The 24332-nt window shown below is 34.4% G+C and overlaps 2 protein-coding genes across 4 annotated transcripts in view; both read left to right on the top strand.

Moving 5' to 3' along the window:
• The window catches only part of LOC129001785 (macro domain-containing protein RSc0334-like), a 29514-nt gene extending 17502 nt beyond the window's left edge, over positions 1 to 12012 (top strand). For both annotated transcript variants that reach the window (XM_054429228.1, XM_054429227.1), the window contains exons 5-9: positions 2454 to 2570; positions 5047 to 5150; positions 9621 to 9651; positions 11191 to 11264; positions 11833 to 12012. In XM_054429228.1, the coding sequence (XP_054285203.1) occupies positions 2454 to 2570; positions 5047 to 5150; positions 9621 to 9651; positions 11191 to 11264; positions 11833 to 11925 (419 nt within the window). In that variant the 3' untranslated portion in view covers positions 11926 to 12012. The remainder of the gene's footprint in view (positions 1 to 2453; positions 2571 to 5046; positions 5151 to 9620; positions 9652 to 11190; positions 11265 to 11832) is intronic.
• Positions 12013 to 21450: 9438 nt separating this feature from the next.
• Positions 21451 to 24332, top strand: part of LOC128999967 (serine/threonine-protein kinase MARK2-like) — a 221317-nt gene continuing 218435 nt past the window's right edge. The window contains exon 1 of one of the 2 annotated variants that reach the window (XM_054426787.1): positions 21451 to 21489. The gene's annotated coding sequence lies outside the window, so the exon portion shown is untranslated. Of the gene's footprint in view, positions 21561 to 24332 lie in introns of both variants that reach the window. The other variant, XM_054426786.1, reaches the window with a different exon arrangement.

Raw genomic sequence — 24332 nt, 5'->3', positions numbered from 1 at the left:
AAAAGTTGGGGGGGGGGGACAATTAAAACTCACCCTGTATGTCATCCATCTGTTTATCTCTGGATAAAAACCCTCAGAGGTTGTGGTAGTAATTAAAAATTGTTATTCCTGGTCATCTTCTTGTTTGATAACATCAATATTTTCAGGCCTAATCTAAACAAAGTTTAAGCAGTCAAACATGTATTACAAACAAAAAGCTGCCAAGATGAATTAAAACGTGTTAACATTGTTATTTTCCTACTCTATAAAAAAAAATCGAGAAGAAAAATAATTTGCATGGGCTTTTCTTTGAAGACTTGTGGGTAGAGCCTCGATTAATATACAATATACATCAATGGTCTTACTTATCTCTACTAATCTTACTTATTTCCTTTAATCAATGACAAAATCATAGACTAAATAAAATAACCTCATAGTTATATCGAATATTTTTACATTTATCCAGCTGTTAGTTCAAACAAATCATATTGCATTCAGTGCTAATAAACTACTAACAAACCCAAGATTTTAAAGACTGCTCTAAAAATATATCAGAACATCTAGTATTTTATTATGTATATTTATTTAAATAATCTATCCTCCTCTTGCCGAATAAATGAACATATCAATGATTATAGATTATACTGATTATAGCATTACATATAGTATAAATAAGTCAAGCCTACAATGTCGTTTCATTTTATACAAATGCTGAATTTGTGTCACAATCGCTGAATGTTAACAGCTGTAAACAATTACTGTAAACTGTAAACGTTAAGCAAATGTATACCAAAAGCTAGTCTAAAATGTTAGCGTTGGCTGCTAGACTAAAAAAAAATTAAAACTTAATTACTAAAAAACTGAAATCTTAACTAAAATTATGGCTTCGACATTCCCTAGTTCTCAAAATTATCTTTCTTTCAACACAAAAATAATGAAAATCTGTCAAGTGGTTGATTCAGAATTGTGAAATAAAAAAAAAACCCTGTTACGTTTTAATAAATTATATGATAACTAGTGGCCTGTAGGGGCCATAGCCCCTAATTTGGACTACAATAAAAAAACGATATATAAAAAGACAAATATTCGAAATATGTTTTTAAAATTATCAATTTTATGTTACTTAAAATTAACAGTGTTTCTTGTTTTATATCTTGGTTTTCCTTCCGTTGGAGTCGTATATTAGTTGCTTCTGATGTGTCAATGAAATACAATTGTAAAATAATGATTAAATCAATAACACAACATATTAACAAATGGAAACGTGCACACGGTTAGGCCTGAGCCCGGAGAACGACGAATCTGAGCTGAAATCATACAGCCAAACATTGGACATCTTTTTTAGTTTAAAAGTGAAGATTTGTTTTGTAATCTTACGAATTCTGTTATAGTTTCCATTTTGAGAACCATATGTAAAGGTTAAAATTATTATTAATTATTATGAAGGCAACTCCCCATTTCGCTGTACTAAGTCAGAAATATATCTATGAATTTGTCCCTGCATTTTAAGACAGTTAGGCCCATTTCCCGGAATCTCGTTTTGTGTAGCGCATAGCGACGCAAAAGCTATTGTACTGTTGTATTGCCTTATGTTTTTTATGAAGTTTGAATCATGTAAAAACAGTTCTTTTAGTTCGTCATTTACTTGTGGTTGTGGCATGTCCATTGTGGCAACATGCGTTGAAATGTCCATTTGTGGCCTCCTCTGCGATGTGAAATGTGCCACAATGCATGCAAGTGCTTTAAGAGGACCTAGATTGTGAGAAACAACACTCAACTCATTTTCCAGCGTTCTTCTAAAGACAGGTTGTAAAACAGCTTCTGGATTTCTTTCACAGTTAGGCCCTACATGACGTTCTATTTTGCATTTTTAAGTCTTTTGAATTCCTGGACACTCTTCCACGTCTTGCAGGTCTTCCCCTACCCTGTCTAGTTACTTCACTCATTATAAAAACGGAAAACAAAACAAATTAAACACCATTCATTTTGAAACATTATTTACCAACATTTAATTTTGGAATAAATGTAAACATTGCAAATAAATAAGTAACAGCTGATAGAATGCAGACGTTTTTCAGTTCCCATGCATTTCTTATGGTGGATATTTTACGTTTTATCTTGTTTTCTGGTAATTTCATGGGAATTCTGCTATTTTTCCCGAGTCCCTGGGGTCAAGGCCTTTAATTTAAGACCTCTCCCACTTTTCTGCGACTTACCAGACGTCCACAATTTTCTGGTAAAAATTTTCTCTTACAGAATTATAGATAGTAAAAAATTGTACTGTTAACAATTCAACAATCCCTCCTATTTTATCATAAACCGCTATATTTTCATTCATTGTGCATTTTAGCTCAACTCTTAAGTTTCCTGATCCTTATCAACCAAAAAAATTGTGAATATGACTGTTAATTTTATTTTCAATGTTGCTGCTGTATTCTGTATTGTAGTGTGTTAACAAAGTTGTTGTGTTGTAGTGGACGGTGCCATTCACCGAGCTGCTGGGCCGGAACTGAAGGCCGAGTGTAAGACTCTACACGGGTGTCCCACGGGCCAGGCCAAGATCACGGGTGGCTACAGGCTGCCTGCCAGATGTGAGTGGACCCTCTAAACAATCGCAATCACTTGCTTACAGCCAACTGGTCTGAATTGTACCAAAGAGGTGTATATGCTGTTTCTCCGTTGTAGGCACTGAGTAAGACAAATTCTGGATCCAGTTCTCAGTTTTTGTTATTATTTGTTGTTATTACCAATGAAGATTGAGACATGTCTAGGAGACAAATTTTAACCTAAACATGAATGAACGATAAGTGTAGAAAGGCCACAGCCTTATTTTCTGCTCTGTGGGTGGCAGTGGATGATCATGGAGTTTTCTGTAATTGGTTTTCAGCTGATCATACAATATACCTCTTTGGTCGTGGTTGTTCGTGTACATAGAATAAAATTATGACCAAATAAGTAATAGAAAAGTATTTTAATAAGAGTTAAATTGTGTGTACATTCCTGTAGAAAAACAAAGATCAGACTAACTTAATGCGTTGCTATGACAACGTCATCAGCTGACGCTACACCAGCCCCCCACGGAGAAAAGGAATCTATACATCATTTTGAAAAGTAACCCGTGGTCGGATTTGTCTTCCAGAACGAGTTGTATAAGAATTCGTAGATGGAGTTTGACAAGATGGTGGTAGTTTTGAGGATTCCTCTGCTTGTCCAGTCGGCACCAAACGTTTCGTGGGCTCAGGAATAGGACTTTCATCTGCAATAATATAGGCTGGCTTGACCCTGTCCAAAGATACCTTAGTTTCTTGGCCTCTTACAATGATGGTAATTGTCTTTTCGTCACGGCATATGACCTTGTAAGGACCAGAATATGGAGCCTGTAAAGATTTTCTTAAGCTGTCTTGTCGGAGGAATACAAAGTCACAAGTATTGAGGTTCTTGAACACAAACAACCCTGGTTTAATGTGGCGTGATGCGGGTGTAGGTCTTAGTCGATTCATATGCTTACGCAGCCCTGATACCAATTCTTGTGGCTCGTTGCTCTCCTTCGTCGTTGGTAATTCCAGATATAAGAAATTGCGAGTCAACTTGACAGAACCACAGACTTGGTCTTTCAGGCCAAAAGGGCGGAAGTTTGACGGCTACTCTGTTCACCGACATGTTTTGAGAAGTGCTGGGTTGTCCAATCCGTTGACGCAGTTCTTCATTCGCAGTTCTAAGTTCGGCGAGTTGAGTCTGCAGGTCTTCTAATGACATCGTTCGAAGGAGGAAACACAAAAGATTTAAACTCTTCAAAGAAAATAAGTCTTTAGATAACGGTTGTAGTCGGGGTCACCATTTTGGTCGTGGTTGTTCGTGTACATAGAATAAAATTATGACCAAATAAGTAATAGAAAAGTATTTTAATAAGAGTTAAATTGTGTGTACATTCCTGTAGAAAAACAAAGATCAGACTAACTTAATGCGTTGCTATGACAACGTCATCAGCTGACGCTACACCTCCATCTTTTACATATACTGTGTTATCATAGACTAACGTATGTACGTAGGTCACTTTAGAGCTGCATAACTTGTGTTCTACCATACAAAAGTTTATAGTATTATATATTTTCTTTTCCAGGATATTACAAAGAACAAACTTAACACTGACAGTTCCCAAAAAAAGTTTTGTTGAACTGTTTACTTCTAAGAACAAAAACAAAGAAAATGGGCATGTAACACTTTTACAAAGTAGACGCTTGGAAAAACTACAAAAGATTTTTAAAATCAGAAATCCAACATAGGCCTATAGGCCTACTCCTACCAAACTTTTAGAAAATGTCTCTTTACATGAAAATGTCATATTATTGTATGTAAAAAGTGTATGAAATAATTTTATGTCACACCGCGCTAAATTGATACCCAAACGACTAGTGACTAGTCAATAGCCAGTGGAGGAACTTAGTTTTAGCGACTAGTCAAAAGTCGTTTGCCAGAATGATGTAGGTTAACAGTTTGATATAATAAATACCTGTTGAATATATTTATCATTTTTCAGAAGCTGGCCTTATTTTTTAGTGCTTTCAAATATTATTCATCTCTCCAAGTGAGTGTGTATCTGGATTCCTCACTGTTAAACCAGTCGTCTCTTCTTCTACTCTCCTCATAAGCATAAGATCTCTTAATAATTGTCTCCTCCTCCTGTTTTCAATATTTCTTTTTTGAACTCGAGAGATTTTCTGTTCTTCTAACAAAACTGATTAATTAACTGTTTAAATTGTTCTATAATCTATTGAGTCCTGAATATTACAAACATCAATATACTCCAAAAAAAGCCGATGAGTTTTTTTTTTTAAACAGCTGTTTTTTTGTTTTAAAATTTGTTCTCTAAACATTTACCTTTGAGAGCGCCTTGCACCTTAAGGGTAGGGACTTTTGAATTCTAAAGCCTTATTGCAAACTAAAATTTGAGACGGATTTATTGACACCTCAAACGTTGAAATTGATACATAAATAAGGGAGGAGGAGCGTTAACAAAAAACGGCTTCACATTTTATAGATAGATATAGATTCTTTATTTTTTTGTAGATGTGATTCATACTGTTGGACCAAGAGGAGAGAAACCAGACCTGTTGGAGCAATGTTATCAAAACTCTCTAGATATCGTCCGCAAAGAGGGCCTCAGATCCGTGGTAAGTTGTAAGGAGGGTTCGAACTAAATAAACAGTACCAGCAAACTGACACAGATTTTATCCCATTGGTTTGTCAAAAGCTCTTATAATGGGTAAACAGTGATATTATAAGGGGGAAAGTAACAAAAATTGCAATAACTTTTAAACCGTAATTTTATAAGCTTATGGGGGGGGGGGGGTGTACCGTTTTGTACAGAGTAAAAAAGACCATAACATAGGAAGTTTTAATTTAAATTGTTCCAGCTGCTTTTGTAAAAATGTTACTTTTATAAATTTTTATAGAAAAATTCCAGTTAAAAATAAAGTTTTAAAATTTTCTAGAGGTAACATAGATTATCCACATACCAAATTTCATCAAAACCGGACTGCAGGTTTAGTCTGTAGCCTCTGTACACATCCACACACACAAATCATAAAAAAAATAGACAAACACACTTCAAAAACAACTTTTTTGGGTACAGGGGGGAAATATATTCTAGTTTGTACTTAAATCACGAATACTTGAACAGAACTGGTATGGATCTTAAACATTATGTGAGTCGGTGGATCAGTTGGTAGTGTCGCGGACTTCGGGCCCAAGGCAGCGATGTCGTGGGTTCGGATCCTGGTCACTGCTACTAATATTTATCAGTGCAGTTCACCTTTGTACTGTACGGGCTCACTCCTTGCTTTGCTGTAAACGATCCACGCATGGGCGCTTAGTCTATGTGGACGGGCAAATGCAAGGTTAAAAGAGGCCGCCAACCTCTTTATAAAAAAAAAAAAAAAAAAACATGTTACTGGCCCTAAAGTAAACATTATTTAACATTGCTTAAATGGAGTTTATGATCCACACTGGTTCTGTTCAAGTATTCGTGGCTTAAATGGTTTCCTCTTTTTCATAGTAATAGATTCAAAATTCATAACAAAAGATTATTTCTTTATGTTATACAGGTTGTCACAACAATCTGGAACGGGCTATACATAACCATATTTTACATACAAAAATAAATCGAAAATGTTCAGTAAATTTTTTTTTAGTTGTAAAATGGGGCAAAACTGACTAGCTTAAGGGTGTTTGGTCGAAAATTTGATCACAGATTTTTTGTTATTTTTCAATTATACAGTAGAGTCCCGATAATCCGAACTTCGGTAATCCGAAAGTCCGCTTAATCCGAAAACGTGTTTTTTTTTTTTGTTTTTGAAAAAAGGATATTCAAAAAAACTGTGAAAAAGTGAAAAACGGTTATGCTTTATTAATAGAAAAAACAGTGAATAATAGAATGGCAAGTACAAATTACACAAGTACAGTAGCCTACTTTTCAAATGTATAGTACAGTAAAGACAGTGTTTGAAACTTACATATAGTGTTGAACTGAAGGTCTTAAGTTGGTTTAAAAAAGACTGTTACAATTTTTTGACGAAGATTAGAGGATCTCTCTTTAGAAGCATAATGGCGCCAACGCCTTAGAAACAATGTATCGGCTGGGGTCGAGACGGACTGTTGTTCAACGTAACGTAGCGCTAGATCAAAGGCAGCCGCCGCGTCCGAGTGGGATACTCTCTGCTCGCTGCCGTCGTCAGTTTCGCCTTCACTCTTGTCTGAGATGTTTTCTGGTTCCCTCAAAACCCTTTCAACGATCTGCTGATCGCTTAAAACTTCATGATCATTGTCGTCAGCTTGTAACCACTCATTCACGTCATTTGCATTAGTGTCCTCACACCCAGGAATGTTTTGTAACAGCTCCTGCACCTGCACAACATTGTTTCTTTCTTCATGTTGATTCAAGTTGTCCTGAAAAGTTAGGCTTGGCCACAGTTTACTCCAAGATTTTTTCAACAGTTGTTCACTTGTAGATTCCCATGCTTCTGCTACCCAATAAATGACGACTTTAATGTTTACCATCTTGAGCTTTTGAAGCAACGAGAGCGTTTCGTCCTGATCTTCCAGTATTCTTCTCAACAACTTTTTCCTATATGAGAGCTTCACATGCTGTAGTACATATTGATCCATTGGCTGGATCAAAGGGGTCACATTCGGTGGTAAAAACACGGCCCTTATATCTCCACTTATTAATTCGTCGTCTGACGGGTGAGAGGTTGCATTGTCGAGAAAAAGTAATGCTCGAACCGGTAAGCCATTTTCGTTACAAAATCGAGTGACTTCGGGAACAAAGTGGTCGTTAAACCATCCCTTAAATAGTGCTGAGGTCATCCAAGCATTTTTGGAGTTTTTGTAGACGACAGGCAATGCATTTATATTTAGGTTTTTAAATGCCCTTGGTTTTGCTGCTTTGCCGATAACCATTAAAGGGAGTTTATGATTTCCTGCAGCATTACTACAGGCCAAAACTGTCAATCTTTCCTTGCTTATTTTTAAACCAGGTGCACTTATTTCTTCTTTGGAAGCCAGACTTTTTTTAGGCAATGCCTTAAAATTAAGCCCAGTTTCATCAGCATTGTAAATTTGCTGCGGTGAATAGTTTCCTTCAGCAATCAGTTCAGCAAATGTATCTGAAACGTATTCGGTTGCAGCAGCCTCATTTGACGATAGACGTTCACCCGTAATGGCTAATTGTCGTATGCCGTGACGCTTCTTAAAACGATCAAGCCAACCTGTGCTAGCAGAAAAAGATGTGTCTCCGTTCAATAATTCATTTAGCTGTAGAGCTTTTTCTTTGATCAAGGGTCCACTAATCGGGGTACCTTTTTCTCTCTCTTGAGAAAACCAAACAAACAAAGCACTGTTGAGGTTCTCCAGTGGTGTTGTTTTTGCTGTATGGCGGGATTTTGTACACTTACTTGTGGAAGCAATACAAAACTGTTCTATTTTCAAACGGTTTTTCTTCCAGTCGGTGATCGTAGCATTCCCCACACCAAACTCAACAGCCAATTTTGACGCACTTTCACCATTGTCCAATCGTTTTAACACTTCAAGTTTGTCTTGCAATGTAACCGAAGTATGTTTACGTTTTGAAGCCATTTCTTCACCACACTCACAACCTCAAAAGATAACGTTACAAAGTGTACATAAATGTACGCGCTGCCACCTATCGGGGAAAGCTGAAACTACTGTACTGTACTAGCACCATCGCGTAACGCCAGTAATGCAGACACGAAAAGTGACCCAGTACGTGCTGCCACCTATCGGGGAAAGTTGGAACTACCCTAGCACCATCGTGTAACGCCATTAATGCAGACACATAAAGTGACCCAGTACGTGCTGTCACCTATCGGAAAAAGCCGAAACTGCTAGCACTGTTGTGTTACGACACTTAGTTGCACTTCGTCAAAGTATTATGTAATATCCGAGCAGCTGGGCGAGATAGACTCGTTGTTAGTAGGCCAGTGGGCCAACCTAAACGTTGTATTTCATAGTTACGTGCATTTTAGTAAAAATTTCGCTTAATCCGAAATATTCGGTAATCCGAAATGGGTCCGGTCCCAACCATTTCGGACTATCGGGACTCTACTGTACTAAAAATTAGAGATGCATATATATAAGAAATATTTTTTTGAATATTAAGGGAGATATGGAGTCTTATTCTACCCCATTTTACAACTAAAAATTGTAATATTTCAGCTATTTCTTATTCGATCTTTTTGAACTTGGCACCATTGGATATGAAATTAAAATTGAAAAATAAAAGTGTTCTTGACATTTTTTCATAAATTCAGCCATTTTTTTAGTAATTAAAGTTTAAAAATTTAAAGTGGCCGCCATTTGAAAATAAACGTTGGAAACAATAATTTTTTTTGTAGATTTAGAAATTTATCCTATAAAGCTCCATACCAAATTTTAAAGCTTGATACATTAATCCATTACGGAAATATAAATGTTTAAGTGAACAAACAAAATGGTAGATAGCGGCTAAACAAAGTTGAAATCCAAAAAATTTTACCAAGCATTTTTTATTTATTTTTGTTTGTTAAATATGGTTATGTATAGCAGAGGATTTTTGTGACGCCCTGTGTTTAAACTTTACAAGCACCTATGAAACCTAAAAACCATTGATACACATTTTGGAACTGTTTCCACTTTCAAATTACAAATTACTGCTTTCTGCTTGCTGCCATGGCCACTTGTACCCAAATAGGTACATGGCCTCGCCAACACGATGTCGCCAGTTCTCTCGGTCCTCCGAATCTTCCTCTACTAGTCTCATCTTTTCCATATCCTTCCGGACTTGATCCCACCACCTAGCCTTTGGTCTTCCTACTGGTCTCCTTCCTTTCGGATCTCCCATTAGTTCCTTCCTCAACAAGCTCTCCTCAATTCTCCTCAAGATATTCGATCATTTTGAACTTGATACCATTGGATACGGAATTACAAATTACAGTACATCAAATTAATATCTGAATCACTTATTTGAGGACTAATTTATCTTTAGTTTTGTAACTTAAAGATTATTTGTTAACTCTAAACATTACATTTATGTTATTCCGTTCAAGTCCATTCTATTTCTAACTGTTTATGATTTACATTTGCAGGCATTTCCCTGTATCTCAACAGGAATCTATGGTGAGTAACTAAATTAATACATAATTTTAATAATTATTTCAGTTGAATGGCTGGATGTATGCTAAGTTGGCAATGGTGCATTTCTATAGACAATGTTTATATTGTGAGGATTTTCTAAAAGCTGTTTGGATTCTTATCAATATTTAATCAACAAAATTGGCAAATTACTAGTAGCCAACTGATTTTACTTCATTAACTGGTCTTCGGAATTCAGTTGTTTAAAGTAAAATGGTCAATAATCATACAAAAAAGAATAATTTATCTATTATGCTGCACATAGATAATCACTTGCATTTCCTGCATTACTTTTAGCGAATTTCCCATATAGGGAATAAGCTAAACCCTAGGTCTCATGGTAAGACCTGTACCCAGGACCGATTTACTTTTTCATTTTGATGTCCCCAGAGGCCAAAAACACCATCTGTTTGAGTTCAAAACTCATATGGTTACAGAGAAAATTCAAAAAATTGAAAATTAAAAACTCTTTTGTTATTCTTATGGAGAATAAGTAAACTGTTGTAGTTTGTTTGTTTATGGATATAGTTTAGTCAAACTTGGCAAATTTATTTATTTTATACTAAATAAAATCAGGCAAATGGAAATTCCCTTAGTCTGCAGGTTTGCTGTGGCGGGAGTATTATTAATTTGCAAATCCAACTCATTGCAGTAAGAGTAGCACTGTCTGGCTGACGGAACGTATGTTAAAAATGCTACTGTGTTTCCCAATCAGCTGGCCTGTCATTTTGTTACTGTGTTGCTGGTTTTGTCTGTCTCCATTGCTTCAATGTGTTAATGTCTATATATTGGAGTCTATAATATATATAGTCTATAATATTGGAGCACTAAGAATAGTCTATTGATTTCAATTATGATTGTAATTATACTCCGTTCACATAAATTTAGGCGGTTTGATTTTGTTTAGGGGAAGCGATGTCATTCCCTCCATCTAATTTTATAACTTTGAAACAACAGCGGACAGCTGATCAGCTGATATTACATACATTAAGCTAAAAAAAGTGGTGGGAAACCTTCCTCTTAAACCTCCTAAATTTGTGAACGGACTTTAAGTTTTATTGCTTGTTTTATCCCAAAAATGTTTGCCTGATTTACATTATGTAGTGTTTTTTTTTCAAAAATAATTAAATTAAAGTTTAAAACAAATATACTTACTTGCATACTTTCTTAAGTACTTCAAATGGCTAACCATTTCTTTTTTCTTTGAAAATAATATCCAAATATTTACAATCTACAATTACAAAATAGAGAAAGAACTGAGCTTCAATATAGATATGGATTTATGTAAAAAAAATTGGCCAAAACTTGTGTTTTTGACATTGGAATATCACGGGAAATAGTTTTCCCGGACCCCTCTTTCACAAGGGCAGTATTCCATATCCCCTGAACACGGGAAAAGTCCACAAAAGAAAATTCGAGAATCCATACTTCAAACAAATAACCTCCAACTCCATGGTTAGTGGACAAATTTGAATGCCTTAGATATGGTCAGGAATTTTTTCTTAATATAAAATTTTTCTACAGGATATCCCCAAGAAAATGCAGCAAAAATTGCGCTCACCACTGTCAGGAATTTCTTGGATAAAAATGCTGACTCTGTGAGTAGATTATTTTTGTTTTGCTATTGTAAACGAACAGTTGTTTCATGTTTTTGGTCTATTACAATTTTGTTGGCGTAAAGTAATCTGACTATGACCATCGACTTTTGGATACTGAAGTAGATGTCCCATCTATATGGATCAGAGCTGTCACAAATTTTCTATTGAAAAAGAACAAAGTTCTTTGAGCCAGCAACAGATTGCTCTAGTTTATAGTTCTATTGGTAGTCTATGACTATTAATATTGCTGGTTCTTGTGATTTTCAAAGTGAACAAATTACAATTTAGGTGAAAACAATGCAATTAGGTACTTCAACAATGATAATAGCTATCAATTATTACTTTTGATACATTGTATTACTTTTTACAATTTAAATTCACAAGCAGGAGTATTTTTTAGCATGTCCTCGACTCCTGCTGTTCAAAACAAGTTTAGTAAGGAAATTGGCAACAATCATTTTCCTTCATTATGACAAAACGGGTTTCTCAGCATCTAGCCAGTACTTTTAACTAAGATTTCAAAATAAATAGTTTTAAATTCAACTTACACGGCATGTCATTTTTTCAGATCGATCGGGTCATATTTTGTCTGTTCCTCGAGGAAGATATTGAAATCTACAAAGGGTGCATGCCAATTGCATTCCCTTTGGCCAAAGTCTAAATTTGTTGTTAATTCATTTCCATTAGGTTAAGTATGAGGTTGTGATTTTTATCATGTATTGATAATTAAACTTTTCTTTTTACTCAACTTTGTTTTATTCATAACGTCCCCCTGTCAACAATTAACCTCTTAGGGATACACATCTACTTCTTCCATGGTAATCAAATACCAAACATTTTAATGATGTTAAATGGTAATTTCTAATTTATCCAATAACCCTCTCGTTAAATCATGCTGTGTTCATAATCTTGTATTCCTTGAACCGTAGGTAATATAACTGCAAGAGCCAACAATATTGTTTATCAGACTATCCTAATTTACAAATTTTTTGCAAATAACAATCTAACACAATTCCATTTTTCTTTACCCTTCTTCTTGGGCTTTTGCAAGAATTTCATTAAAAGCTTGTCCTCCATTTCTTCAATCAAGTGTTAATTTTCACACAATAGATTTTCTGTAAAATTCAATCTTTTTGTTAAATTTGCATACAACAACAATTTAAGATTTTCAGTTTCAAAACCCATTTTAGTGGAAAAAATGGGAAATAAATTATATTTTATAAATTAACCGAAAAACTATATACTTGCGTGCTATTACAATTTCAATTACCGAATAATATAAAAGAAATTTGGCCAGAAGTTGGTCAGTATTAAGAATTGATGAAGGATCCTTACTTGTGGGGTGACAAATAAAGTAAACGAGAGGTCGTCCAGTGGTCGAACTCGACCAAAAATATGTAATGTACTCACTTATCTATTTTCACCCCACACTGTAAATAAAACATGTGATTGGAGTTTCCTCCATTTGTTTTGATTTTCTGTTTATATTTCGTTGTTATTTCGTAACCAGCATAGCAACGCATAAGATCCATTTTAATTTTTTCAAATTTTTAAACTCATTTTTTGTGCTTATCTTTGAGCCTATTTAAATTTATAAAGGGATTCTGCACACCTACAGGAAAATAGCTTTCCAACGGTATGCGTAGATTTTCCCTACGATTCACACGAGCTGAGAAAAAAGGTTTTAAAGAAACATGCTTGCCTATTAATATATAGATAGATGAAGCAGGTGTTTTAATTTTAAATTTTATTTATGGCCCTGTGAAGGATTGACGATGGAGCACTTTATTTCCAAACCTGTAGGCCTACAGATGATTTCCAACCAGCAGACAAGTCTCAATCTATATTATTAATAACTTACATAAAACTTTGTAAACAATAAGGCTTTTTTGTTTTAAGATTTAATTCCACATATTATATACCAAAATGTTCGTCTAGGTGTGTAGATTTGCAAACTGACCATACATTTGTGAAAAAGTCCCTTGGGTTCTGCCCCAGTGGCTTTTAAAGATCCCAGGTTATCCATATGAAGAACATATTTGTTTACACTATGATCAGCTGGATAATTTAATTGCTGTTAATATTTTAGTTAGAAACATGTGCTACAAACATTTACTGACTTGGTTGAAATTAAATATTTTTACTATTTGAATTTGGGTTGGCGTAAATATTACAATGGAAAAAGCAAGAAAACCTAGACATTTTAAAAAAGAAACCTGAATAATTGACTGCAATCATGGTGGAAGGAAAAAACATAGGTGTGCTATTCCCACATATTTTGACGTCACTCGGATTGCAAACAAAAGATCACATGATTGTAACTGTCAAATTAGTATATGTATTTGTTTTGATTTGGTTGTTATTGTTTTTATTATTATAAAAACAATAACAATCAAATCAAAACAAATACATACTAATTTGACAGTTACAATCAGGTGATCTTTTGTTTGCAATCCGAGTGACGTCAGAATATGTGGGAATAGCACACCTATGTTTTTTCCTTCCACCATGGACTGCAATACACTACAATGATACACTGTGCTGCATTTCTTAAACAATCATTGAAAGAGCCGATTTGCAAACTATAGAAACATAAGAAAGTCATAGAACACCACCAAGTAGAAGAAATAGAAATAATGTTTTTTTTTAGAATTTATAATCATGACCAAATAAAATGTGGCTATGAGTGGGAAACATTTGTAGAAAACACTAAAAAAAAAACAGCTTTTAAAAAATTATAAGATATTTACAAGAAATGTTGTTTTTATCAAACATCAAACTATTATGTAGGCCTACATCGTGAGTATTTACATAATCTTGAGTCAATTCCTTTAAATTTTTTGGAAATTATGACTGTTATTCGTTTAAAAAATAACACCTGTAATGCTGTAATACTTCGCAATTGCTTGAATTTGAGCAACAGGTACTCTAGTCTGAATAAATTGTTTTATTCTAGTTTGTATCTCTCAATGTGAGCCTAAATTTTAAACAAGCAGATTCCAGTTGCATTACAATTCAGTTCTATTTCACTTTTGATTGATTGAGAACCAATAAAACATGATTTCACCCTGGGTGGGTTTGTACCACACAACGTAAGTGTTGTTAACTCCCATATAGCACTAGTAACCAGAATAACCTAGATTGATATATTTCAACAAACTAAATTAAAATATTTAATACGTTTGGATACAAAAGACAGGCATATAATTGTAGGATCGGACTTCAACATAGATTTATTTAAGAAAGACAATAGTTATCATACATTCATTAATGAAATATAAAGTTTTGACCTGAGACCAAATAACAGAGCCTACCAGGATTACAGAGACCTCGAGTACTTGTATAGACAATTTCCTCACAAATTTTAGACCATTAAATGCTTCAACAGTTGAACCACATACAGTATTTCCAATCACCGTGCCATTTCCATTAAAATAAATGTAAATTCAGATCATTCTAATAGACACCATTCAAATCAAAACACAATAGAAAAGAGAAGCATAACCACATAAAATCAAAGAGAATTAAAATTTAGACTAAAGTATGAAAACTGGAATTCTGTGTACTTCTGTGTAAAAAAGTCTACCTTTTTGCCGATGATACAACATTGGTCATGAGGGGGGAGGATGACGAAACTCTGGAAGGCGAGGCAAATTAAAATTCTCAGATCTTTTCAAAGTCTTTGAAGCAAACAAATTCAGTCTAAATCCTCAGAAAACGAACTATTTGTGTTTTCAAACAGCACAAAAGCAAAATTCCAATATAATAGGACTCCGAACCTATTTATAGGAGAGAACCAAATTGAGCAATCTTAACAATTTGATATCAACAGCCTGTAATTTGGTCCAGTAGAATGGTCAGGCTAGATGTCATAAGTTTTGCAAAAGTTTTTTAGTGTATAAGATTGTTATTGTTACCCTATTGACCTGTCCAATTCCTGCCTCTGGACTACAGGTAAGTAAGTAGTTGGTGGACTTTCTCTCTGGATTGTCCATTCTGTAGCAAATGCAGCTGCGTAGAAAGCAAGCCTGTAGTGATTCCAGTGGAGCGTAACATTGTGAACTAAGGACATTACTAAACCTCTTCTATTGTCAACACCTCTACACCTACAATACGGCACATTTAGTCACAACCTTGTTCAAATTGTGTATGGTTGACTCACACCTCAATCTGAAATTTGCCAATAAGGCTTCTTTTAAATGTCTGTCTGTGTATTGTTGATATACATACTGAAGTGACATTTAAAGGTTGATAATACTCTTTAGGTTGCATTGTTATAAAATTAAATAAGGTCCCAAGTGAACTGTAAAAAATGTACTTAACAAAATTAGTTTATGATTTATTTTCAGACATGAGCAGTTTATTGTTTGATTTCTTGTTGAATTTTTTAAAATTTGAAGTATACTTACTCTCACCAACACACTGCCTCCACGTCGTCCTGATCTCTTTTTTTTAAATTATGGATTTATTATTTGAACTATGGAAATGGTTATTAATAATGTGTTTTATTCCTGCATACAAACTCCTACAGATAGAATTGGAACACAATAATTACATTTTTTAGAAAATAAAACGCTATATATATGTCCGTAAGCTCGATAACTCGAGCAAAAATTATCCGATTTTGATGAAATTTGGTATAAACGAGTAAACCTACATTTATTCTAACGAGTTCGCGAACCAGCATGATCGGACAATGCGAACGGGTTTTTATGGGGTAAAAAAAGGTTTTCCCATTTTTTACCCTCTGAACACATTATTTCACAATTTCTTTCCAAACCATTTTGTAGAGATAAAAAAAACAAATAATTTAGTATATTGAAGCATTATTGTGCGCCAAGTGGTTAGGGGGAAAATCCCAAAAAATTTAAAATTCCCATGTTATTCTTATGGAGAATAAGTCAACTGTTGTAGTTTGCTAGTTTATGAACATATTTTGATCAAATTTGGAAAATACATTAATTTCTTACTTAACTATTAACATTTTACAACAAAAACACTTTTTTACCCTCCCTGTTGCAGCAAACCTAAGTAGTCGTTAAACTAATTCTATTTAAATAGGGAATAAATGTGATATTTTTATTGAGGCATTTTAGTGTAAATCCAATCAGGCAAATGGAAATTCGCTAAGTCTGCAGGTTTTCTGTGGTGGGGGTATTTAAAGTTTTTTTGTGTAGGGGGGGTTGTGTACCTTTTGAACACAAAAATCTCATTATTGCTTGTATTATTTTTTTTTCTTTGACTCCTTGTCCTCAGAACGGGTTTTATATAGAGCCTTGTGTTATAAATTTATATGGTGCCCTACCTGCCAAGGGTACAGAATGTTCCCCCCCTGCAAAAATGGAGTATGGACCCTCTCCCAGTAAGTGATGTTTAAAACTAAAGTAGCTTTGAAGGTACTTCAAGGGTCATTTGGAAGTCAAAACAAAGATTTTTGGGAATTTGGGCTCTGGTAGCCAAGCCAGCCTATTTATATATAAATTATTGAAGACTAACTTATCTATTTATTATTATTATAGATATAGAGAAAACTGAACACTCTGCTTGAACTTTCATTTATGCTTGAGCTTGACAGCTAGCTTAAAGGTAGACCATGTATACAGGCTATGTATTTTACCTGGAGTGCCCAGGTAAAATACTTATGTCCAGGTCCAGGAGCACTTCCATGTTGCTAAGGGCTTAGAAGATGATTGCAAGTAATAGGTTTTACTGGGGCTGCTGGATGAAATATACTATTAAATATATATTAAAGAATATAAATAAAATTAATGTAATTATCTGGGTGATTAGAGTGCTTCTGTTATAATTTTAGGTCAGTAGTGCTTCTCTAACAATCAGAAGGTCGCTATATTCCTGAGAACTGTCTTTAGTTTTTTTGATGGTTTGTAACTGGACTCAGCTGCCCGTGATCATTGGGCTTCAATGAATAAGCTAAGCAAAGCAAATAGCCGATGAACAAAACATTCAAAGTTCTTGAAAGCAAAACTTGACACACAAAATATTCCCTGTTCCTCTCATGAACACACACACACATCATTTAAAAAAGCAGTATTGTTCTGATGTTCTCTGAGCCTAAATACAATCTGTTTTTATTTATTTGTTACTTCTATCCATACAGAAATAATATTTATTCTGTTTTTGAGTTAATATATGAAAATATATAGTTAGCGGTTATAATAAAGTAATCAAGCTATTTTTATGAACATTGGGTGACATTGGGCATACTACTAACCACACACATTGATTATGTTTAATCACAGATGAAATATACCCCCTTGTGTTGGTTAGTCTTTAAATCAAAGTCTTAACACTAGCACTTAGCTTTAAACAATTTCTAAAGTTCCTACAAAACTTAATGTACTTTACCTAACCTTTCTTTTAACATGAATCGGTTAAAATATCTGAATATGTTCTTCACAGAGGATACGCGTCCGGTAACCAGACGTGGATTAGGCGTCCGGTAGTGACGTCACCGGGTTGTGGGGTCCCGGAACGCCATTACCACAACGATACGATGATCGGCCAGCGTTGTTCGTGGTGTAGTGGATAGAGTGCTCGGCTGATATCCAAGAGGTCCCTGGTTCGAAACCCATCGGTTTCTTTAACTTTTTGTCACAGATTTTGCTTTGAATGTAATTTCTTCTTAGCTGTACATCTTTTGTTAGAATTTTTGGCATTTATAATTTTACTAGAGAACCCGTGCGGCTCAATGAGCCGCGTAGTATGAAACTTAACGCCGAGGAAAACGTTATGCTTAAATTCGAGTAATTCTAGTTACATCTTATAGAGTTGTTTAAACACTTGTTAGGAACTAATTTTAAATATCTCTATTTGCGTCGTCAAGGCTCACCTACGTTATTTCTGCTCTCAGTTTTAACTTATAAATTCTAATGAATGCTTCTATTCGAGTTACATGTTGCAACAAAGTTTTTACAGCTTTGAGAATTGAAGAAAACTGTTACCTTACTGATAAGCTGTGTTAAGTAATTTAAGCTGGGTCATTTTATTTCTTTTATTTGAGACATCCCCCTAATCAAACGGATTTTCTCCGTAGAGAATCCTGAAAAGTGGGGTGATATCCACCATTTCATGTGCTCCATGTTTTACCCACAAACTCTGGGTTACCAACTGGACAGCCATAATCTGCTTTGAATAGGCTAAAGCAGCAACACCATTGAAAGTTGGTTAATGTATTTTAACGTGTTGTCTGTCAGTCACAGTATATGCCCCGCGTCAGAACATTCTCACGTTGTTCGTTGGAGTTTCTCTTAATACCTGTCCCAAAGTTTTGAAAGTATGGATTCATTTGTCAAAATAGGTTGGATAACTCTTGTAGCTATAAGATTTGGATAGCAATTTTCTTTTTTTTTACAGCGTATATTATTTGCCTCTCATAAATCATAAAAATAATCTTGACCGTAACTACTCGATCGTTGAATACATAAACACTAATTCCTTCACTTATGTTTGGTCACTTATATTGCTACTAAAACATTCAATAGTAAATGAGTTTTTGAAACTCCTTATTTTTGACTTGAAATGTCTGGATTGTGTTGGTGGATGCAGTCAAAAAACTTTGTAAAAGTTTGTCCGAGGAACTGGCAACATAGCCTAGAAGTAAACAATCCATTTGCGTTTTTTCTCAATTGAAATAGAGCGAGTAATACAAAAGTTTACAATAAAAACGTACGGTCCGCCAAGATTTGGTATAATCTTACTACTTGAACTCATCATAGTCAAGGCATTAACATAGTTTGTGAGTGAAAATTTAAAAACGTACGTTTTCAGGAAAAGCACTTTGCAAATTTTTTTCCCCTTTTTTCAAAACTTTTATTATTTTTTTTATTTCATTAACATTTGAAGTTTCATAAAATGTCCATGGTAACGCAATATCTTTGGTAGTTTCTTTTTAAAAGAGCATCTTTAGTGGAAAAACACAAAATCCTGTCACGACCATAACGGACGTTTAAATTAATATTAAAAATAGTTAATATTATTTTTATAGCTATGTTTTGCTATAAACTAATTTACTTTTATGACCATTATACAATAAAAAGGTCACTGAGCTTTTGGTATATTTGGTCTTTCTAGAAAAAAATAATAAAACTCAAAAAATTGAAAAAAAACCAATAAAATCTTTTTAAGTTTGTATAACTCCGAAAAAACTTACCTGAGACCCGAAAAATTGTTATGTTTGTATAGAGGTGTGCTTCTTTTGTGTATAAAACATTAAAATATGACGATATTTTAATTTTTTAAATTTTTATGATAGAAATCATAAACGTGATGGTCAGGGACAAGCGGTACGGTCGTGAATTGTCTGGAATAATCTAAATCTTTCTAAACAATCCTTCAATTATCCTGTTAGTTATAATAAAAATATGTGTTTCAATTGAACTAAACTGTTCAATTTACAATTATATTAAAGTTATTGTCACGACCAAACACATTATAATCCATAAGGCTGGATTGGTCGTGAAAAAACCCGCGATGGTCGTGAAACTTTGGTCGTGAAATAACGTGTTATTTGGCTCTGTTCTGGCGGTAGCCCTGCACCTCATGTTCGAGGATACAAAGTGGACTTCTAGGTTAATCTAGCAATTGAAATATCTTATAAACAAAAATTAACACCATGTCTACTTCATCGAATGACTACGTACGGTCATGGACACACCAAAATTACAAAAAACACAATCTTTCCTTTATTAATCTTGTAATTCCTCCTTTCAACTCGAAACGACCGGCACTACAATCCTGACGTACACCCCGAACTAGTCTCTAAAACCAACTGACTCCATTGACGCCAGGCTTGCCACTGTCGTGCTCCAAAGTTGAAAATTTTTCCCAAATGGTCGTGACGCCAAATCGAGGGACAGACTTATTTTGTCATGGTAGTCAGTTTTTAATGACAATAAAATTATAATATGCTCCTTTTTTGTAAGTTTAATAACCATTGATGACATAAAAATATGGCTTTATATATTTTGGCATGAATAATTAGTCTAAAAACAGCGTGAAAGTTGGAAAATGTACCCTAGGGACACGTCATGGTCGTGAATTTCGAGACTTTAAAAATACGAAAAAAATACCTAGAACCTATTTAAAACCAAATAAATGTGTGTAACATGTTGCCCCCGTCCCAAAAAATATTAAAACACATAATAATAAACTACAAATCCAGTATCTACGAAGTAAAAGGCCAGGGACATGAAAACGTACGTTTTTAAATTTTCACTCTCGTACTAAATGTTGTGAAATATCTTGACCTGTCAGTGTCAGAAGTAAACATTTCTTGCATGCATTTATTTGATCTGCCATTAGGCAAGTTTACATTACCACCGTGACAACACTATGTGCTTCGTATATTTTTTCACTTCCAAATTAAGTTGCATAGCAGAACTGACAAATATTATTCTTCTCACCAAGTGAATGTGTATCTGGATGGGTGTCTGTTAGACCAGACCTCTCTTTTTCTACTCCCCTCATACGCACGCATAAATAAGATAGCTTATTATTAGTTGTCTTATCCTCCCGTTTTCAATATTTCTTCTTTGAACTTGAGGCATTTTCTGTTCTTCCAAAAAAACTGATTAACTGTTTAACTTGGTCTTAACCTACTTGAGTATTACAAACATCAATATTTACTCCCAAAAAGCTAATGAGTTTCTTTTTATAAACAGCTGTTTTTGTTTTTAAATTTGTTCTATGTATTTCTTATGGGGAAAACCCAACCTTTGAGAGGGTCTCATGCTCTTAAGAGTAGGAATTTTAAGATTCTAAAACCTTATTGCACAACTACATATTGAGACGAATCTTTTGACACCTTAAACGTTCAATTTGGTCTACAAATAAGGGAGGAGTTGCGTTAACAAAAAACGGCTTCACGTATTATATATATAGATGTTATGAAGAGAATTGAACCTTCATTTGATTTTTTCCACTATCAGCAAGTTTGGTTGGTTAGGTTAGGTTATGACAGTAACTGCCGGACGCCTAATCCACGTCCGGTTACCGGACGCGTATCCTCTGCGTATTTTCTTATAGTACTTCGCAAATTCGTATAATTTTGTAACTATTTTCTTTATCACAACGCTTTGTGAGGAATACTGTTCAAAAGTGACGTTGAAGAAATCGCACCAATCGCAGCCAACTGTCCGCTAGAAGTTGCGCAGTGACAACAATTTGCGTCAAGCAAGGTAGGAAAAATCGGCCATCTTGGATTGATGTGAGTAATGTTCTGAGTGTTGTTTTAACAGAGATTTATGTGCAAATTGAGAAAGGTTATGATAAACATAGGTCAGTATAAGTGTTAATATCGTTTTATAAATATTTTGTGTGTTTAACTATGTGGTAAGTAAGTGATTTACTCAACCCACTTCTTGAAAACCCGATGCAAGGGGGATGTGGCTACGCTTGGAGTAGATGAACAGCGTTATGTTAAAACCGATTTTACCGATTTATATAATGATGTACGTCTAAGGTCACGTTACATATGTGCTTTTAACATACCGCTTGATAAATTTACATTTTCATAATTCAACAAATTATTATAGTTTAATGTAATTTTTCACGCAAAATTTAGCTACCTTGAAGTGATACGACCCAGGTCCATGGCTATCTTCCCGAATTTATGTTTGTTTGGGGAATTAAAATTGTCATTGTTATATTTTGGAGTGTAGGCCTATTCTAGGGAAGCATGGCTTATAATATCACACGGGTAGACCATTTGAAATAGCAAAATTGGTATTGGTTTTACCAGCCAGCATTAAACTTGCCCTCCATTAAATGTTATTCTTCTTAGGCAATGAAACAATAGGTGCCCATAAGTTAATTAAATGGGGCTATTAAAACATTAACATATTGTTACATGGAACATTTTGTTAAACTTATTTATTTTATTTTATTATGGAATTTTTGTAGGCCTAAGTAAACTTAACTTACAACTTCTCAACATTGTGGATTCCAAATGCAAACTAAGTTCCTTATTCTTTATGACATTGGAGAATACATGAGCCAATACAATGATAATAACTTGGTACGGTAGGCCTTTTTTATGAAAACATTTTAACAAGCTTTTTTAGACCAAATCATCTAAGTTACTGTAACTTAACCCTAGAAACTAAATTAGGCTAATGTTTTAAGTTAAACTTCAGGCAGAGGATAAGTTACATGTCCGGTAACCGGAGGTTGATTAGGCGTCAGGCAGTTACTGTAAAACCTAACTTAACTACGGTAACCAAACTTGCTGTAATGAAAAAATTGAATGAAGGTTAAATTCTGTTCTTAAAATAAAATTATATGTTACCTAAATACCAACCTCAAATTCTAACAAAAAAATTACAGTTAAGAAGAAACAGCATTCTAAGCAAAATCTTTGACAAAAAGTTAGGGGGGGATTCGATCTAGATACTTATTATTATTCAATATGTCTACACTGGGGTAAGTTAAAACTTATATGATGTAATTTTGAGATGTCTCTATGTAAAGTTTTTTTTACACTTAAATCCAAAAATGCAATCAGTTTTTGTCGGAGAGATTCCCAAGTGGCCGTACAATTAAATAATAAAGTTAATATCAAGCTTCAGTTTCATTGAGTTAGTCAGATATTTGTGGTTTGGACGAGTCCAAGTTCTAGCAGCCAACTAACATGAAAGGGGAGGAAGGTTTGTTCGTGCAGAAACAGTGGATTTAAATTCTCGAGCTTTTACGTTTTCCCCAAATGCCACTAAATAAGCCAAGATGTAGCCTAACCCCTTAGTTTAAGTTAGGCCCTACCTATCTCCATAACTTAATTTCCTTTAAGTTGTTCAGCTGTCTTTTGCATTTTGTTCTGTTAACCTTAAGTAGTTTTTGCTTACCGGTACCTAACATTAGGAGACTGATTTTCATACCAGGCCTAACATAACATAACTTACCTTACTTGAGGTTGGGTCGGATAAAAAATGTTAACTCCAGGTCTTGGGCCAAAATTGTGATGGTGCATTGACTAAAATAAACTTGCTTTGGAGATTAAGTTATTGGTTAAAAAATAAGACAAATTGTTATTGGTAATATTGTACATTAAGTTATCTCCCCTTGATCATAGTTAAATGTCATCTGTGGTTTCGGAGAAATCGCCAACGTCTGCTGTGGCTGCAATGAAATCGTAAATGTTTTCTGCAGCCACAGCTCTGAAATTCATCATCTCCAACTGTGATGTCGTGAGAACCTCTTACTCAGAGATTCTATCATTTGTCTTCAAAACAGTGATTGCGGCCTTTGTATCCGTATCAAAGCGTAAAAACTGTGGCGAAATTGTGATTTTTCTATCCCACAATCTTTGTAGACGAGCTTTTTGCAATAAGTTATCAATTCTTAGCGTGTGTGTGTATGCTACCTACAGTTTATTTTACACTGCTCCTTAATATAATGCCTCTAGGCCTTTTTCTTCTTCTGCAACACTATCACAAACTGTTGTATGTTTTTCTGCTTTGTGGCCTCTTAAGGCTAGTTTAGCTTAATTGACATTTTGTCACATGATTTGTCAAATAACTTATTGTCTACTTTCCTCTTTGGTCAGTAGGTAGGTTATGAAGAATTTCTCTATTATTTTGTATACATTCCAGAGTTTTTTTTTCTTGTTTAAAAATCTAAAATTGTTCATTGTGTTTACATGTGGCTTAGGTTGCTATCCCCAATCGTTAATTTTGGTTATTAGAATTATGTCGATACTTCTATAGGTGATAAAATATGGCACAGGTAAATTAAGTTCAAGGCCTAGTTGGCTTTCTGCCACTGTCACCAGAAAATCTTTCTCCGTTTTATCCAATCATGCGTTAATGTGTAGCCTACACATAACTAACTCCAATCATATATGACATATGTAGGCTATATTGTTGTAAAAAAAAAAAAAAAAAAAAAAAACTAGCCTACATGTTCTTTCTAAACTGTAAATAATAATTAAATTGAGCGTAAATAAAATTCCCTATATAACATTTCCTTTGTTATCAACATTAAGTTAAGGGAGAAAGAAGCTGGAATTGCTTACCAGCATGTTATTATATAGTTTGCTATGCAGAGCTTTATAGG

The sequence above is a fragment of the Macrosteles quadrilineatus genome, unplaced genomic scaffold (genome assembly GCF_028750875.1).
Source record: "Macrosteles quadrilineatus isolate MER2022 unplaced genomic scaffold, UCM_ALF_1.0 Scaffold_8__2_contigs__length_117827958, whole genome shotgun sequence".
NCBI classification, from domain to species: Eukaryota; Metazoa; Arthropoda; class Insecta; order Hemiptera; family Cicadellidae; genus Macrosteles; species Macrosteles quadrilineatus.
The sequence above is the reverse complement of the archived record's forward strand: the minus strand, read 5'-3'. Positions and strand labels throughout refer to the sequence as shown.